The 19,652-nt window shown below is 43.4% G+C and overlaps 1 protein-coding gene across 4 annotated transcripts in view; it reads left to right on the forward strand.

Moving 5' to 3' along the window:
* Positions 1-19,652, forward strand: part of Rdx (radixin) — a 79,081-nt gene that overhangs the window by 43,314 nt on the left and 16,115 nt on the right. For 2 of the 4 annotated variants that reach the window (XM_040729984.1, XM_040729987.1), the window contains exons 15-16: positions 13,548-13,641; positions 16,085-16,500. In XM_040729984.1, the coding sequence (XP_040585918.1) occupies positions 13,548-13,614 (67 nt within the window). In that variant the 3' untranslated portion in view covers positions 13,615-13,641; positions 16,085-16,500. Of the gene's footprint in view, positions 1-13,547; positions 13,642-15,842; positions 15,953-16,084; positions 16,501-19,652 lie in introns of those variants that run through there. The other 2 variants (XM_040729985.1, XM_040729986.1) reach the window with 2 other exon arrangements.

A 19,652-nucleotide genomic window follows, 5' to 3' on the forward strand; every position in this document is an offset into this window, starting at 1 on the left:
AAAAACAAACCTGGACCTTTCTGCAAGGGCAGCACATGAAAGTATCAGTTCTAAGAAAAGTAATACTACCTCACTCTACACCTGTGGTGACTGTTCACACACACTGTATGTCTGTTATCCATAGACAGTCTCAGTCGTGTCTATCATTGAATATACTTTGGAGATTCCAGTGCTAATGTTTTAACTGCCTTTCTGTTGAATTGTGGGACTCTGATATGTGTCCAGATTGTATGTTCTCACTGGTATGCTGTTTCCTGAGGGGTGTTATATGTCTGAGGAAGTGGAGTGGCCCTTTGGGAGAGAGACCCTGCCTTTGCAGCATGTGAAGGATTCTCATCCTTTATTCTTGATGAATAGGTACACCATTTAGTGTATTTGGTTCCTAAATCACTGCTTATTTTGTTTGTAGTCTCTAAGAACAAATCTGATTTGAATTACGTCTTACTGAAGAATCTTCCCAGATAGAAAGATACTTTTATGTTCTTTGATCATGAAGCACCTGAGTTTGAAGATACAGAAAAAGCCTTGTTTTCTCTGTGTGGTTCAGCTACGTTCCATTTGGTATTATGCACTCAAACTCTTACATTTATCTATTACAATTGCCATTTTATTAAGCAGTTTTCATACACAGTAGATTCAACTTGTGTCTGAAAATATCTCGTGCTGTTTTTTGATTTTGCTGACTTTAAAAGGAATAATTTGGACAGACATTATGAAAAGGAAAGGCCTTGCTTAATATATTTTTTGAACTCTGTAGGACAAAAGACAACTGGTTAACCCTGAAGTGACTGTTGTACAGTGGTTGTGCACATGCTTCAGATTATTTGTGAGGGAATGTTTCTGCTTTCCATACATGAGAGGGAGAGATGGTAGGCCTTACTGCTCTACTTTGAAACATGAGCATTCACTTTCCAAAAGCGCTAGAGCAATAGTCCTTATTGCTAAAAGAATTGACTTCCCCTGAATTTTCACTGATTTCCCCATTTTTATGTGTACGTTATCATTGTTACACCAGTTGTTACAGTGTTGAGAGGCTACCAGTTATATTTGCTGTTAATAGTCTATTTGTAGATTAGGATTTAAATGGTTTTAATCCATTTTTAAAGCTATATGGATTTTTCTAAACAGGAACAGCCATTTGCAATATGGGTTTTCATAGAGATTAAACCAATTATAACGTTTATCCTTAGCAGTTGAGAGCACATGTTCATATAGCAATGTAAAAACACACTAATGAGATAAGTATTTGATAATTTCCCATTAGCATAATTTCATGTTGTACAAGTAAATTACAAGTAAATCTCTAATTTTGGATAATATTCATTGGTTAACAATAAAGTGACAAAAGCTCATGCATTTGAGGTCCACTGTTGTTATTTAACATGGTTTTCTCATATTTCTTGAAATTATAATTTGAGCCATGAACTATATATGATTTACCAAAAAAAAGTTTGAATCCTCATGGACTTACTGTTTATCCCCCTCTATTCCCCCCTTAATCTTTAAGACTTGTAGACTCTTGACATCTGAAAGTAATTCGGGATTTCCAGGCATTGCTTTACTTATACTGTCCATTTTCTCTTTACTGAGGAAGATAGGGCTTCACTCTTGATGATTCCTCTTGCTATTAAAGTTCTGGTATTCTTTACATTCTGTGCTAAGTACCTTTAGTCTTACCAAAGCTGTATCCCAGCAGCCCATTGTAAATGGAGACTTGCCTTTTAGATAGTTATTCACTAACACCTAACAAATATTTTTAAGTAAATAAAAGGGTAACAGCTCTCCTCTGAACACTTTAAAGCCAAGAATTATTTTTCTGTCTTTAAGAGTAGGTAGTGATTTCTCTGATCTTGAAAAGCAAAGACATTTTTATAAATGTTTACTGTTTTTCTAGAGTTTTTTTTAACTGCAGTTACTACTTTTAAGCTTTATACTGTTAGAGTTTTATGTATAGAAAAGTGGATTGTTATTACTCTTATGGTTTGGAATAATTCCCATTTTGGTTTTTTTTTCCCCAATTTTAATCATCTTTCAGATTTGGGATGCTTTAAGAAACAAAAGGATAAACATTAAATCCAGAAGTATGTGTATCCAATGAAAACTCATCTTTTTTTTAAAAAAAAGTTAAAACTTGAACTAAATTATAAGTGTATATTAAATTTGCATTGATATACTAGCTGACCAGTGAGGCAAATGTGGTTCGGCATGTAGAGCAATGTTCTCCTTACACATTTTGGGAGTTGAGAAGATTCAGTGTGTTTTGGTTACATCATAAAAATGTCCAAAAGCCAGTTGGATTCCATACCTGTGATCTCAGAATTCAGGAGGTGGAGGCAGGAGAATCAAGAATTCAGAGTCATCCTTGGATACACAGTGAGTTCAAAGCCAGCCTAGGCTAAATGCCACCCTCTCAGCTCCCCATGCCAAATAAGTAAACAGACCATCGGTCACGTTCCTGCTTCTATACCATAGATCAGCCAAAACATGGGCATGCTTGTTTTCTCAACCTTGGCTTTCCAGTTAAATACTTTGAACTCCTGTTTTTCTTTGGGAGACTTATCTTCTTTCAGGAATTTAAGACCTCCATTTCCTTATGGAAAAGGCCGTAACTCTTGCCCTGTCTCCTTTGACCCCTTCAGCTCTGCGAATCAAGTATTCTGACTCAAGCTTGTACATACTGCCTTAAGCATAACATTTTCCTTCTTACACACATCACCCAAGGATTGAGTGCTTCCTTTATGCTTATGTACACACCACCTGAAGCACTGACATGTTACCTTTATGTCATATAGACATTAAAGCCCCTTTAGGTCACCCTTGCGTCTGTCTGCGGAGCTCCTGAGCACTTGGTGGCTCCACACTCTTGTTTAGGAACCTTCATTAAATTTGTTATTAATTGCCTGCTATATTTTAGAGCTTGAAGCAAGATAAGGAGGACCATGGCCCTTCGTATATGAGAACTTCAAATATTAATTTAGCCTAATTCTTAACATTAGTTTGCATTTCTCAGTTACAGTATCAGATTACTCTGAAATGTCGGTGCCATATTGTTGACTTTGTGCTATTTTGTATGCCTAGATTCCTCCATGCTTGCAGCTGACCTGAAGTTTATTTCCCTGCCCCAATTGTTCATTTTTATTTAATCACTTTAAAATTTGGGGTTTTTTACTTGTCATCATGTGGTACTGGCTTTAGCTTTATATCTGACATCTAACCTCATGCTGTTAGGATTTGGGAACATTCAGGTGACTTGAAAACTTTTCTGATTAGATGTGGATTGAGATATTGTTCTCAGACTGACACAATATGTATAACCTTTTCATTTTTTCAGTTTGTGTATTATCTTAAACCTAGAAGCAAACATGCGTTTCTTAGAATGCTTAGACAGTATCTCCCTCCTCCCATTCTGTTTGTTTATACTAAAAACCTATGAAACACAAGTATAGCATTTGAGTCTTTTGTACCATCACTCCATTTCTATGGTTATTTAAGTTCTAAATGCATTGGCTAAAAGATGATAGTTATACAGTTTATACAGTTATGTGAACAAGATACAGGGAAGGTCAGTAGCAGGAAAATTAGACCAAGAGAATGGGTATTGGGTGTAGTTCCTAGGGAAGCTTGTTCTGTGATACTTCACAGTGTTCATTTCATGGGTCGAGCTTTAAATGCTGGTTAATAAAGATACCCTAAGAGACGAAACTCCTGATTTTAAGTCTGTAACTATATTAAGATTTACTTTATACCTAGTCAGATAGCATAATCAGCAGTATGTGAATTAAGTGGGAGTTTCTGGAGATTTCTGTTGAATATTTATGGGTTTGTTTTGTGATAATCTTTGTGTAAGATGAGTTTGTTATAATAATCATTTCAAGGGCACAACATGGCAGTACCACATTGTCATTGTTGTGCACCCATCACCAGCGTCTGTCTCCAGAGCATCTTCATTTACCCATGAAAGGATAGCTCTCTCCCTGGTCCATGATGACTACTGTTGGTACTTTCTGTCTCTGAACTGTGGCATTTCTAGGTACCTCATCAGAGCATAGAGTATCTGACCATTTCTATCTGGCATACTCCACTAGTACATTTTGCTTAATGTATAATTCATATTTTAACACATTTTCTTGTTGAGGTTGAATAAATGCTCTGCTGTTTATATCACGTTTTATCCATTTTTTTTTTGGGTCAGTTGGCATTTTTTACCATTCTACCATTTCCACATTTTTACTAATGGTACTGTGAACTTTGGTATGAGCATGTGCTTATGGCCGTTTGTGTATCTTCTTTGAGGCATATTCATTTGGATTTGTCCATTTTGATTTATTTTTGGTTGAATTAGGTTTTTAAAAGAGAGTTCTTTATATCCAATGCTGAAGCTAACCCTTATCTCAGGATTCAGTTTTTTGTTTTTCTGAGACAGGGAGGGTGTCTCTACATAGCCCTGGCTGTCGTGGTTACTCAATTATGTAGACCAAGCTGGCCTTAAACTCCTAGCGTGCTAGGATTAACCATATAAACCATTATGTTTGGTGAGAGTTAGATTTTAATCCCGTAACAAATATGAGTAGCAAATATTTTCTCTCTCCCTGTGAATTTCTCACCTTTGTTAATGTCATTTGATGCATAAAAGATTTTGATGAAGTTTGGTATATTTTTTGTTGCCATTACCTAGGGCTTTGGGTTTTTCTTTAAAAGAAAACAACCATGCTTTTATTAATTTGAAGGTCTTGATGTGTTTCCCAGGCTGACTTCCAACCCTTGTGCATTAACTAGCCTGCCTTAATCTCCTAGATAGTTTATACTGTACAAATGTGCTGCCACCATGCCTGGTGGTTGGTTTTTGTGTTTGTTTTGGGTTTTTTGGCCTTGTTTTTAAGGAACAAAGTTTTGTAATGTTTATTTAAGACAGGATCTCACTCTCTCAAGCCTGTTATCAGTTGTCCGGCTTCAGGGCTGTAATCCCAAGGGCTGGGTTACAGGCCGCTGTGCCTGACTTAGGGAAGGCTTTACTGAAGACATTACTAAAGAGAACAGCAAGACGGAAGAGTGCCATTTTCCAGTGGTTAGTCTGTAGACAGGAAAAAGTACATGGAAAATGTGAGTCACCGTGCACTGACTATAGGATGCAGTACTTAAGAATGTTGCCGGAAGAATGTGCAGGCTGGAATACATTGGTTTGATTCAAGGATAGCTAGTGGCTTTTGATGATTCATGTTGCCATGTTATACATAACAGAAAAGTACAGAGGTTAAAGAAAGCCTAGAGTTGTGTTCTGTAGCTAGCCTGCAGCAAGGCTGTGTGGTCCTATGGAGGAGAGGCATACCTGTGTAGTCTGTTCTCAGCCTTGCTGAATGTAGCAATATTCTTTTTCTTCTGCTTATTTTCTAAATGACCTGTTTGGAGACTCTTAGGACCATTTGTGGGAAGGTTTCTGGTGAACTAGAATTAAAGATTCTGGGTTCTAATTCCAAGTCTCACATTGTGCTGTAATTCTGATTACCCAGTTCATAGTTTTGAATCATTGCCTGGATCAGAGCATTTTTTTCTGAATCTGATATGAATAACTTTGACTTCAGATGTATTTTAAAAACTGCTGGCTAATGTTGGCTACTATCCATGTACTTTTCAATTCTTGCTTGTAGTTGAAAAGCTGTTACCTCACTGTGGTACATACAGCAGTAATTCTGTGCTCTCAGGTGACCCTAACGTCATGACTGGAGGATGTCTGTCAAACAGGTTTGTAGGGACTAGAAAGCCAGTTTGTTCAAGTCATTGTGAAGGGTCATAATCATCAAGATGTGTAACCCAGTGGTGATTATCTCCAAGCACACGGCTACAGTTATTTACTGGCTGCAGCATCTTTGGGCAGTCTGTTCTGGAAATTTCTATAAGCACAAGAGATAAACTTATGTGCAACTGTACAAGACAGACACTCAGAATGCTGCAACTGCCCATTCATACGGAAGCATGCAAGGCTGAGATTCAGAAGGCAGCTTGAGACACAGGACAGTCATGACAGGAAATAGTTTGGATGTTCAGTTTGGGCCCTGGTGGAATCTGGTTGGGCAGGGGCGGTGCAAAACGAGAAAGTGGGCTTAGGCCAGAGCCTTGACCACCAACAGCACTGCAACGCTGGAGACGGTGGTTAGGGAAGAGCACAGCCTGCACAGGGCGCTGACTCCCCTGAAGCTCCAGTGCCGTAAGAAAGGGGGTGCTATTGTGACACGTGATCACACTAGCATGGGGAGCAGTCACTGGAAAAGAAGCATTAGCACAGTGTCTTCTGGAAGGTGTTTCTCACAAACCTCCATGTCAGCGGTTTCTCAACCTATAGGTTGCAACCCTTTGGGTGTTGAACAATCCTTTCACAGGAGTCTCATATCAGATGTCCTGTGTATCCAGTATTTACATTGCAATTCATAACAGTAGTAAAATTACAGTTATGAAATAGCAACAAAATAATTTATAGTTGGGGGTCACAACACGAGAAACTGTATTAAAGGGGTCGCAGCATTAGGAAGGTTGAGAACCACTGCTCCATGTGATTTTTAAGCCTCAAAGAACCGAGGAGTACTCTTCCTAGTGGAGTCCTCGATCATCCCCAAGAGCCTGAAGCAGACACTCCAACATGAGCTCCATCTGGCACTGTTGTCCAAATCCACAGGTTTCTCTCTAGTAAAGTGGTAATTACCCTTTGGGGCAATATGTCCCAGGAGGCACTAAAATGATCCAGTTACTTCATGTAGTCTGGAGTGGGCCCTGACGACTCATAGATGAGGTAAAACATCCTAGTCAGAGGAGCAGAAGAGTCGGAGGAGATGTGTTCAGTTTCTGCTGTCTGCTAGACTACCCATGCTCCCTCTGCCCTGAGGCTAAGCCGCACTTTGGTGGATGTGGAGAGCTGGGCCCCATGATGGTTTACACAAAGGCATCAGAGTGTGTGACACTCCTCAGTAATCTCCATTGCTGGAGCCAAGGGCATCAGCTGTGTGAGCAGGTCCCCAAATTACATCCCAGCAATGGGTAAAGGGCAGTGCTGAGTAGTGGGGGGGGGGGAGCTATCTTGGATCATGGTTAGTAAAGCTAGAACTGTGGCCTGGAGATAGATCTGTAGATCTAAATGGCTTTGGTGGGGGAGAAAATGGCAATGTATTCATTCAAATATTTTTGTGTTGAGAACTTGCCAGGCACTATATACTAGCCATTCATGGCATCATGTGACATAAGCCGTTGCCCTACATAGCTGCCTTTCTATAGGAAAAGCAAAAGACATCAATAAGCAAAATTAAATCAGGGTTCAGAAGGTCATGAGTATCCCCATGAAGACGTGGTGTATAAATTGTCACCTAAAGGAAGAGAAACCCTGCTCCCTTTCGTTCCCTTGAATCAGGAGGGCGGGTGCACCGGGTCTAGCCAGAACTCTTCTCTGTCCAGGGCTCTCCTGTGCTGTCTTTGGGGCACACATGGCTCCTCAGACACAGGAGTCTGGCATGGCTGTACCTTTTGATCTCCCATGATGAGTCAAAGGCCTCCAGAAACAGCATTTGAGAGGCTAGGTTCAGAGGGAGGGAGGCCCCTGAGAAGTGAGGTCATAACTCGAGACAGGCTAATCATCTCAGATAATCTAACTGCATGTCTGGAGGAAAAGAATGCTAAATATTCTCAGAACTGGGCGTGATTATTTCAACAAAATAATTAGGAGGGGAGAGGTAAAACAATTTTGCGTGAAAGCTGCCTCTTATTTCACAAGTTTTTGAAAAAGCTTTTCAAGCCCAGCCAGATATACCTGCCTGCCTGAAGGAAGCCATGGGAGTGCAGTTTTCAGTCTTTGCTGAGTGTTCCAGGAAGAGGGAACAGCACACGGAAGACCTGGAGGGAAGAAAGGGCTGGACTGGCTTCAGGAAAAGAAGGGAAGGGTTATGACTGATGGCTGAAGTCACAGGACAGTGTTCTATGAAGTTGGGAAGGGGCCAGACCACGCCTTTCCTAGTTCATGGGGTTTAGGCCACTTGCCCACTGAGTTTTGCCTTGGAGATCACATTATTCGCAGAGCTGGGCCCACATTGTTTCAGTAGAAATTTGAGGGGTAGAAGATGACGGCGGTACACTGGGTCAGAGATACAGGTGATGTTGGTCCAGTATGTAATGAGCCACACACAAGGATGCGCCTTCCTCTGCCTAATCCACGGCAGCATGTCAGGAAGGCTGCAGGTTGCCTCGAAGTTGGTGAGCTCTGTTCTACTTAGTGCAGCAGTTTGTCCAAAGACAAACATCATGGCAGTCTGTATTTGGACTTAGATTGTTCTACTTAGTGCAGCAGTTTGTCCAAAGACAAACATCATGGCAGTCTGTATTTGGACTTAGAGTTGCATTGAAGTGGGAGCTATGTATGTCCACATCTGTATCTGTATATCTGTCATGACCATTCTACCTATATTAAAGTGACAAGATATACGTGGATGTTCTTGTAGGCCTGTCTTGTCTCTATACCCCCAAGAAAACCAAGCTGTAACATTAAACCCTCAGTTTGAATGTAGCAGGGTGGCAGTGATTACAAATTAAACCCATCAATGGGCTTCTATTCGGCTGCTTCATCTTCAGGATGAGGTTAACTATGGCTTCGATTCGAACTGAGATGGGTGACTGGTCCTTGCGGGGATGAGAATGCATCTTTTTATTGCCTGTTAAAGCTCTCCAAATCAGAAGAAGCATATGCTCCAGGGGAAGAGCTATAGGCGGTTAATGGCTGTTGAGAGCAGGAGAATCAGCCTGCTCCAAGGAGGAGCCGACCATAGGTTGGTTATCCCCCGCCCCTCAATGGTCAGGCCAAAACACACATGCGTGCAAGCAACACTAAATGCACTCAGATTATGTGTATGCATATGTATGTACTTAGGTAGCAATAGTAAAAGAGAGGTCATGAGGAAATGAAATGGCAGGACACAGGAGAAGCTGGCAGGAGCAGGGGGATGGAAATGGCCCATACTGTACTTTGTGTGAAGTTCTTTTTCAAGTTAAAAAAATCTATAGAAAAATAAAGTTGGAGACATGACAGGCAACAGGCTTGTGCTGAGTTGAGTCAGTGTTACTCAAAGGTGTTGACTCAAGTGTTTGGGGACTCAGCAGGAATTGGGGTGTCGTCAGTGAATTCAGGCTGGAGAAAATCAAGCCGCCAGGGCCAGAGGGAAGAGATCAGGGGAGGAAGGGGAAGCCCAGTGAGCAGTGAGAAGTGAGGTCAGCGATGGCTTGAAGCAGGACTGTAGTTCCCTGTAGCTATGGAGTGAAGGTCTATGTGTAAGGGGAAAACACTAAATTTGCTCTCAGAATTCGGTGTGATTATTTCAGGAAAAGTCAGCAGTTAGGGCCTTATTAGGATATTTGAAAAGAAAAAAATAACACAATAGTATTTTATAGATGTCCTGTGTCTATAGATGAACACAGATATAATTTGCCTTTATGTTTCTATTAAACAATACATTTTTACTTGTGGGATTTTAAATAGAAACTACATTATTAGGAGAAAAATCACTAGAGATTAGTTTAGATTTGCAGATACAAGTTATTAAATCAGAGCAAGGATTGGCAAATGATCTTTCATTTGAGACAAAGACTCACTATGTAGCCTAGGGTAGTTGGTCTTGAACTCCTGGTGCTCTTACCCCGTGTGAGTATTTATGTAAAGATCAGGTTTTTGCCTTCATGAACCAATTAGTCACATATGTGACTCTGTAGCTAGCATGGGTAGTATCTAAAGGAGCAAGCCTGAGTTCCAGCATGTCTTCATTTATGTTTACGTAAAGATTTTATGTACTTTTCATTGCTAGGGAAGCTTTAGATTTAGAAGCAACAGAGGGAAAAAAAAAAGGGGGAGGGCTTAAATCACTGTTAGAACCAAAACTTGTGGGAAGACAGGTTAGGTAGATTGACTTGGTCCACAAGGCAGTTTCCTGGATTTAAGACTCCATAGCCAGGCAGATTGCACAAACTCTTAGCCCATACTTGGGAGGTGGAGGTTGGAAGAGCGTCTTATGTTTGAGGCTAGTCTGTTTACATAAGAAATCCCTGGTTAGCCAAGGCTGCCCAATGAGACCCTGCATCTGCAGAGGACAGAACCACAGTGGTCAGGGGTGTGGGGCTCTCGCTGTCAGGGATTCTGATGTGCTCACAGTGGCGGTTTCCTTTATGATAGTAAAGGGCATGTCGCGCCCTTTGAAAGCCTTTTACATTGACTTAAACCAACATGCCTTCGGAGTAACCTGAAGGACACTGACCTTTGCTGACTGATCTAATTTGTCTGCCTCATCTTCCTGCCAGCTCCTGTTTACAGCATGACTGAGGTTATGACTGAGGCTTCCCAGCTTCCCGTGGAGGTTTTTATCTGGCTTATTGAATTTTTTAGTTCCAGCATCAATTCAGCTGGGTTTTCTTCAGCAATTCTCTTCATGTCTCATACTTTCATATCTTGGATTGACATCCTTATTTCTCTCTGTCTCTCTGTCTCTGTCTCCCTTCTTAGTGTATATTCATGTCTTGGACAACTGAGTATAGATATTCATTCTTTTGAATTATTTGTATGGCAGTTCTGCCAAGGTCACTCTCGTTAGGTGTCATTATTATGGAATAATAATGGAAGAGACTTGTTCGGGGAGGCAGGCTATCTTGGATGTCCATATTGTTGTTCTTTTACTGCATGTCTGAAGTAGTTTGTTGGCTGTTTTCCTTCTCATTTCTTTCAGGGGAGGTGGTTCACAATGTCCAGGAGAGGACTAAGACATAGTCCCACCCCCACCCCGACCTCCTGCCCTTGGAGCTGGTGCAGGAAGTCCTGGAGCTGACTTAGGCAGCCTTAGAGGAGGGGAAGCAGGGTCCCCTACCCGCGCTGTGCATGCTGGGCTCCAGAGGTAAACTTCCTGGGAGCTGCAGGTGGGCTTGCTTGAGGAGGCCATGGCTGGCACCTGGTACATGGTTTCCAGGCAGTGTAGAGGGGCCTATGCAGGGGGTGCCATGTGAGGCTGTCTGGGCTGGGTTCCTCGTGCAGGAAGGCTTTTCATGGTCTCCCTTATGATTGCCTTTGCTGGTCCTTTCATATCTCAGTGTTGCTCCAGTAATCAACATGTCTTTCACTGGTCAGTACCATCCTGTCTTAATCTAACAGTCTTCATCTCTGCTGTGTCCATTGCTTCTCCACCGTGCTCTGATGAGAAGTTCCTATACTCTTTGTGTAAGTCTCAGAATCAGTCTCAGCTTTATGATGGGAAGTACTTACATTAGTAATGTTTACAATGGTAGAGACTCCTAATAACAATGACATCATCTCAATTTATTGGCATCTCCCATCATGTGGTCAGATAAAGTTGTTTAAATTGTTTCAATAAGATCATATGTCTTTTTTGTTAGGTTTATTAATAGTCTTATTTCACAATCTTTTAAGGGTTATGACTGAAAATGTTTGGGGCTAGGCTGGAGAAATGAAATTAATTTTTGTCTGCTGTCTTTAGGAACATTGCCAAGTCCCTGTTGTTCCTAATAATTTGCAAAGTCTTTGGAACATTCTAAATTTTCTAATCCTTCCAGCATTTATAATTTCTATTCTTCACTTATTGGATAGAGCTTCCAATCCAGTGCTGAATATTGGTATCTCATTTCTCTTGAGATCAGGTTTGGGGACAAGACCGTTACCAGATTAAGGGAAATTCCTTATACGCTTACTCATATTTTGCTAAGAGGTTCATTTACAAAATACAAAAGAGGGTTTCAAATTTATTCTATGCAATTCATGTGTATGTTGAGGTAACTGTGTTCAAATTTTTTGCTTAATTTCCAAAATAGATGAACAGATATATGTTGTTAAAGCAATTTATGTGTTTGAAATAACTTGATATAACATATGTCCTAGCTATGGCCGGTTCTCCACAAGTCCTGAGCCGCCTGCATTGTGACTATCCTGCCCATCTGGTCAGTATTTACCACCCTCTCCCCTTCAGAAGATGCCTTCTTCAAAGTAGTGTGATCTAACATTGCCACCTGCTGGCAATCCTGGGAATTTCTGCTCGCTCCCTCTGGGCTTCATTTATTGGCTCTTGTCTTCTGGTGCCTTTTTCTCTTCACTCACCATTCTTCTCTGTCTAAACATTAACATACACCATTCTTTTCCTTCCTTTTCTTTCCTTCCCTTTTGTCTCTTCACCAGTATAAGCCTCCTTCAACAGTGGCTAATGATGGAAACCAGGGAACCGTCAACCAACCATACTTTTGAAATGGTATTCAGTACCACACGGTGTTAGCTCTGCCAATCATTAACATCCTCCAAATCCCATTAAAATGTCCCCACTTTTCAATTTTTAATGATTTTCTAATTAATTCTGCCCAGTTTAACAAGCTCAAGAATTAATGAAAAATTATTTAACTGTTAGTAACTCTCATTATTTCTGTCCTTTTATTAGCAGATTTGACAAATTTGGAGTTTCTTCTATATTTTATTGTAAGGGATCAATTTTTCATTATGGGTTCTTTGACCTGGCCGCCAAACCATCATCCACTACAATTTATAGGGAGACAGCCCCCGACAGGTGCCTTTTGGTATTGCAGTGTATAGGGAGACAGCCTCCCCACAGGTACCTTTTTGGTACACAACTTACTTAGGAGACAGAAACTTCTGTTTCGAGTTGCTAAACTTACTGGTGCAGAAAATACCATGAGCACCAGTTTGGGGCTGACTGATGAGTAGGTGTAGCTAGTAAGTCACTTCTTTGTTGGGTTAACTTTCATCTTGCTTTTGGTCTGTATATAAGAATGACAGTTTAGTTTAATAAGGAAGACACTGTGTCCCAAACTGATCTCTAAAGCTAAGGAGACTGCAGCTGTGAGGGCATTGTACTGCTCCTCTTCACACACCCCAGCCTACTAGGGGACAGTACATTACAATTTCTTGCTCATTCAGAAATAGCAACTCTCGATTTCAAAGTAGGTACCACAAAATCTTCTAGGTCCTCTAGGCTGGTTGTTACCTGAAGAACACATAATATAGAAAATCCAGGCTGGGGATATAGCTCGGTTGTTAAGAGTGCCTGACTAGCTTGCAGGAAGCCCTGGGTTCTGTTCCCAGGACCACATGAAACCAGACAGTGATGTACACCTGTAACCCCAGCACTTAAGAGGAAGATCAGGAGTTCAAGGTCATTCTTAATTACCCAGTAAGGCAAGGTCACCCACTGATTAAGTTCTGATGTGTATGGCTTTAGAGCCATGATTATTGTGAAACTAATTAGTCTGGGGAGAGTTCCTAAGAGAACCCTCTGGCACCTGCTTCCCGGGATCTCGAGGTATTCCTTTCTCCATGTCCCACTAGCAGAGCTTCAAAGGTGTATTTTAAGAAAAGTTAGAAAGGACATCAGGTTAGCAGTTGAGTTCCCCTCTGCTAGTCCAAGCTGAGAAAGATTCTCCTAGCTTCTAAACTGCCGAGCCTGCTGTCTGAACCCCCTCCCCTGCCTCCTCCTGTGCCCTCTGCATTCATGTTTTCTAACCTCTTAATGTCTCTTTCAAAGGTGGGGACCCAAACTGTATGCACTGTTCCAGATGCGCTCTTGCCAAAGCAGCATAAAGCTTATGTAACAGGACGGAGCTCTCCCTCCCCATGAGGTGAGTACAGCTGTCAGCAGCTGCTGGGGTGAGTCTTGCTTGCAGGAGACCTGCTCAGATCCTGGGGCGGAGGGCTCCTTTGTTGGTTTGCCTGCTGGCCAGGACCTTGTACTGTCCAGATGAAGGAGCTGAGCCAGAGTGCACCGCAGCACCCATCCTGCCCCATTCCGACCCTCGTAAGGGTCCACATCTCCCAGGGTCTTCACCGGTCAAGGATGCTGCCCTCCGCTGTAATCACTGTGCTGTCAGCCCAAGTAAATGAGATTTATCTATGACCTCGGTCATCTGATTGTAAGTGCTACATTAGGTAGGACATTCTCTTGCACTTGTGAGAGACTCTGGATGAGGGAGACAGCTCTAGCTGTTGGAGTGTGTCCTCACGTGTGACACTTTCAGTTTGCTGGGTATTAAAGTCACACAGCTGTGACTTAACAGTGGTGTTGTACATGCGCGTTGAGTCAGAAGGTCAAAGCACTGGTTCTTCAGCCTTATTAATAAAGTATCATGCCCCTCCCTTGGTCTGGCTATATTTAAAGATTATTTTATCACGATGACAGATTGTTAGAAAGTTACTGAATGTCTTTAGCAAAGACTCGTGTGACCCTAATTGTAGATAAAACTGTAGCACTGTGGTTTATCTTAGCAACTATGATGGATCCAGGGCGAGGTTCCCCCAAACTTTCTGGGAGAGTTTCCCAAGATGCTACCTGCCTAGTCACAGTGCCTGAAGATGTGACACAGGAGTCACCCCAGCGGTATGTCGTTTAGACTTCCTTACACGGGAAGGAACAGGCCCCATGTGCTCACGCAAGGTGAGGAAGTCTAAAGCCTTGAATTTTCGGTTCTCTGAAGTGAGGTGCGGATCAGACACCTCTTGACACCACTGAAACTGTCACAGTTTGAAAGAGAGTCTGAGGGCTGTTGTGCGCTATCTGTGTCTGCTCGCACTCATTTCGAAAGGGGTGTGGCCAACTGTAAATTCATAGAATTCAGCTATTCCTGGCCTCCGAACAAAAGTCTCTGCTGGAAGCACAGCCTAAACATTCACAGATTGCTGCAAACAATATCCTCCATGGCTTTTCACCTGGAAACCCTGTCTTCTGGAGCAGAAATGCATTATCCTATTTTGTTTGATTAGCAAAACCCCAGATTAAAACAGGCTCTATGTTCCCCTCCTTCTCAGTGTCCCCCACTTGTTAATACCCATGCTCTTCAGGGACACTGACTCCAAGCTCTTGTTGTCAGTGTCAAAAGCAGAAAGAGAAAGTGTCAGTGTGACTCAGGAGAGCAGCCGAGCGCCAGTGATAGATTCTGAATTATCCAGAGATAAATTCATGATGGAAGCAAGGGAACTGGCAGTCGCTGCATCGTTTAGCCTGAAATGTCATATAGCTGTCAGCCTCGGAAGGGCTGCGGCCTCCACAATCTATTGTCACTGGAAAAGGACTCAGTTGTCCTTTAGGCCTAGTTCTTCCATCTCTGGGTGTCTCTTCAGAACTGTCACCCTGCCTACCTGTGGGATTCTGCTGGCAAGGAATTGGAGGTGGCGTCCAAAGCCACAGACAGGAACTGGCTGGCTGGTTTACTGCATGGTGGAGGCCCTGCAGTCTCAGGAGCAGGTTATAGCCAAATGACTAACCAGCTGCCATGGTGTGGATCACCGGCTTCCTGTTCTCAAAATTCAAGCCTTGGATTCTCTGCAAACTCTGGGCTAAGTTTTGCTTAAAAGGCTGGGGTCAGATTTGACCACAGGCTTGTCTATGTGAGGTCCCTGAAGTATGAAGTGACCTGCGGTACATGTCACATGGAGCTAATGTCAGTAAGGTGAGCTCACTCCTCGGGCTGTTCTCCTCCCCACCCCTCACTTCCCCATACCAGAGTTGTCTGTGATTGTGACATGAAGGGCAGAGTGTTTAGACTGTAACTTTACATCTATAACACGATTCCGGGGTCAGAATGTTCCCAAACCTGCTGTTCTGACTTCTTTGAGGCCCCAAACAATTCCGGCTGCTATGGGGTCAGAGAGCAGCCTGCGCCTCCTGGCATTTCCTCTGCAGCACCCCAACTGCTGCGCAGCCCCGGGACATTCCCACAGTGCTGAACACCAATTTTAGGGCCATGCCCTTTGTAACCCTTCCTGGTCACGTTTATGTTAAAATTTCTCCTCTCTTTCCTGACTTTCCCACTATCTGTCTGTGCAGGTTCCTGGCACTGAACCACAATGAGCTTTAGACTAAGGATGTGCTGAGACAGCCCTGGGTCTTGGACGCATATACCCCCAAACTCTAGTACCTCCAGAACAACAGGGTGGACCAGTCCTCATCAACCGAGGCGCTTGCTGATGCTACCTCCCCCCTCCCTCCCCCCTCCACAAACACAAATTGCTCTTGGTTTTCCTCTTGCTGTTTTTCTCTTTCCTATACTTTTTCACTGTCTTTCCTAGGAACAGACCTCAGGAGATGGACCAGGACTTGGGATGTCTGCAGACCCTGCAGTCCTTAGCCAGCCAGCATCTGCTGAGCTTGGCTTTTAGATGCCATTTTCTCAAACAGATGCTGGAAGGCACTGGCTTCTGGAAATCCCCCAGCACACCCCACCCCACCCCCGCTTTTTTTCTTTCATTCTGCATGAATAGCTCATAAGGAATCTAAGGGGAGAATTATCAAGACTTTTCCACTTTTTAAAAAATGTATGTGACTTATCTTTGACTTTCATTTAAGAGCAAACTTGGTGGCAGGCATCTCCCTCTGTGTATACTCCCGTGGAATCTGCAGAAACCGATAATGGCATACGCTCTCTCCTGTCTGGGCTGTTTGTATAATTGTATATAAATGTAGCAATAAATATATTCTAACATGATCTGGGGCCTGGATTCCCACTTCATTTTGCACCTCAGTGCCAGGCAGTGGCAGTCACACTTTCATCGACAGCCCTGGGGCCTACCTGACCCATCTGAGTTTCTCATCTCTAGTTTCACCGTTACTAAGGAGCAAGCCAGCATTTGGAGAAAGGATGAGGAGGGTTTGGTAGCAGAGCTGGGGCATGACACAGCATTAGTAATTCATGCAGTGGCACCGGTCCTGGCTGGGGGAGGTTTGAATGTGCAAAGACTGAAGCATTGGGTGACAATTTGCAATGTGACTCAGCTATCTGACATTAGGGTGACTGTTCAGATAGCTGAGTCACATTGCAAACCATCACCTTAAGAATATGCTGTGCTGCAACAGTGTGATGAATGTGACAGGTACTTGCCAGGCATAAAGGTAGACTTTAAGGATTTTCATAAAACCACACAAAATATGCCACGTTAGAATTTTTTTTCATTGGTCAGTGGTTTTCAGAGATACCAAGGCTATTGCGTAAGCAGACAGCCCTTTATCCATCAAACATAACACTTCTATCTACTACCAAGAAATGTTTATTATCACTGTCCTCTCACACAAGGTCTTTCGTTATCAGCATTTTTATAACTTAAACAATAATCATGCTTTGCTGTGCTGTCTTATCAAATTGTTGATGTTTCTCAGTAGGCCTCTCCTTGGTCATAAAAAGAAATTGTCACACAACCATTCAGTCAGAAAGCAAGGATGTGATGGGCCCCAGATTGAAATGCACTATGGCAAGGGAGGGTTTGGAGCCCGTGAAAGGCTGCTACTTTTTGTGTTTTAAAAAAGGGGTAGGGGGGAGCCAGGCATTAGTGACGCACACCTTTAATCCCAGCACTTGGGAGGCAGAGGCAGGCGGATCTCTGTGAGTTCGAGGCCATCCTGGTCTACAGAGCTAGTTCCAGGACAGCCTCCAAAACAATACAGAGAAACCCTGTCTCGAAAAAAAAAAAAGCGGGGGGGTGGGGGCTGGAAGCAGCTGGGAAGTTCTGAACCTTGGCAATGCTGCAGAACTGTGTCACAGCTGTCCTTAATGCCACCTCTTTACAGACTCCAGAGACTCCAGTCTTCTGCCCATAGGAGAACCTGCTCTCCACAGCCAAAGCCTCCTTTCTGAGCAGCCTTTCTGGCTGTGGTGGGATGAGGGGTAATCCCATGGAGAGACTGCCTGCAAGGAGAGACTGAGGAAGCCTAAGGATTTCCCCAGGGGGTGAGAAGACCAGAGCCTGTAGTGTGTGCTCTGCTTTAAATGAGTGGGAATTAGTGGGTGGACCTTGGACCAATTGCTCCAGCCAGGGCCTTTTACTCCTCTGCTGTAAAAGGGGTGCCTGGATGGAAGGAGTGAGTCCTGCGCCTCCATTTCTACATTTACTTTCTGTTTATAATGTGTCATCTTGGAAAAGGGAAAGAAGTCACCGGTTTTAATATTAAACAGAAGATGGCTGGATGGCACAGATGGACAGTAGAGACAGGAGGATTAAAAGCGTTTATGTTCAGATGCTAAAACAATCAGAGCTCTTCAAGTCCAGCCCCCAGTGCAGAGACAACACACCGGGTTCTCACTGTCTGTCCTCCCCTTGTACAGAGACAGAACACATCAGGCGCTCACCGTCCATGCTCTAGTGGCTACTTTTTCTGACTCTTCTGCACATCATTGGACAAATGGGCTGGAAGTTGATGGCTCATAAACCCAAAGCCTATAGTGTCACCAGCAGAGGGGAGGAGATGATGACTTTTAATCACCACCAACCCCAGATGCGCCCAAAGGAGCACAAGAGTAGGGAGGCTTCCCTTCTCCCCAGAGAACCCACAGGGGTGAGCATTCAGCCCCTGGCCTAGGATGTGCTGCATTTCTTTCCAGGAAGATGGAGGCTTTGACCAGAGAATTTTCAGAGGACCCTGTTTCTTGAGTTTTCTTTTGGGGAAGCGGGCTGTCTGCAGAGAGTTCACAGTTACTCCCCATCTTTTTACCACAGGGAAGGTGGGCCTGCCTTCTTGGGATTCAGTGATAGACAGGAAGTCTGGTTGCCCTAGGCTAGGTCTGCATACTCCATCAGGGAACTTCAGTCAGCCGCCACTGTTGCTCAGCCCTGTTTCTCATTTAATGTACATCAGATTCGCCTGGAAGGGTGGCTAAGAAACATGCTGAACCCCTTTCTCGGGACTTTCTGACAGAGCAGGCCATAGGCCTGGCTGAGGCATCTGCACTTAACACATTTCTAGGTGAGACCAAGGCTCCTTCAGTAGGGACCTATGACCCTGAAGTACTTCTCTGAGAGAACGAGTTGTATTCATTGTTCTCCTCAGACACCACAAGAACCAAATGTTCTCCAGGCTGAGTCAGCTGGGTGACATTTGCTAAATGGCTGGTGACCATTCCCTGGTCAGCATGAGTAACTCTTGCAAATCAATATCCTCTTCTAGCCTTGGCCTTGGGGACAAACAAGTGGTTATGGATTATACTCACTTCAGACTGGATAGGACATCAGATAAATGGATCCCATTTCCTCCTCAATAAAACCATAGACAAAGCCCTGTGCACAGATAAACAAACATGTACCAGGCCTTAAAGCAAGGAGGACAGAAGAAGGTTATATGAGCTTTTCACTGAATTATAAAAGCCAAGCATTCACACATCAGGGGACAGTGTGACAGTCCTCACAGTGGGAATGCATCTGAGCAATTAGCAGAAGAGGGAACACCCGACAGCACTTGCTGGAAGAGGTATCAGCTCCAGGAGATCTCATCTGCTTGTAATCCACTAAGCTGGGGTTCACCTGTATGCATTCTTTAGCATCTGATTTTACTCAACAGACACATTCAAGAATGGTTTCAAATGCCTTTCAACCCCTTTGGCTTTAGTGACAACCATGCCAAATGTTGCTCCAGCCTTTGTCATCAAGGCAAGCCAGCCAGCCGGCATGCCAAACCAGCAAGGACTTCCAAAGTCAATCCCAACATGGCTTCTCAGCCGAGCCTCTGCAGGGATCCACATCTAGACTCCCCTATTTCCTAGTCTTCCTGCAATCTGGTCCACTCTGGTGACAACGTCTTCCTTGCCACCCACCCCATTTGTGTTATTGCAAGCCTCCACAAGTTGCCTGCAACACTCTACCTACAACCTCA

The sequence above is a fragment of the Mesocricetus auratus genome, unplaced genomic scaffold (assembly GCF_017639785.1).
Source record: "Mesocricetus auratus isolate SY011 unplaced genomic scaffold, BCM_Maur_2.0 Super-Scaffold_100022, whole genome shotgun sequence".
NCBI classification, from domain to species: domain Eukaryota; kingdom Metazoa; phylum Chordata; class Mammalia; order Rodentia; family Cricetidae; genus Mesocricetus; species Mesocricetus auratus.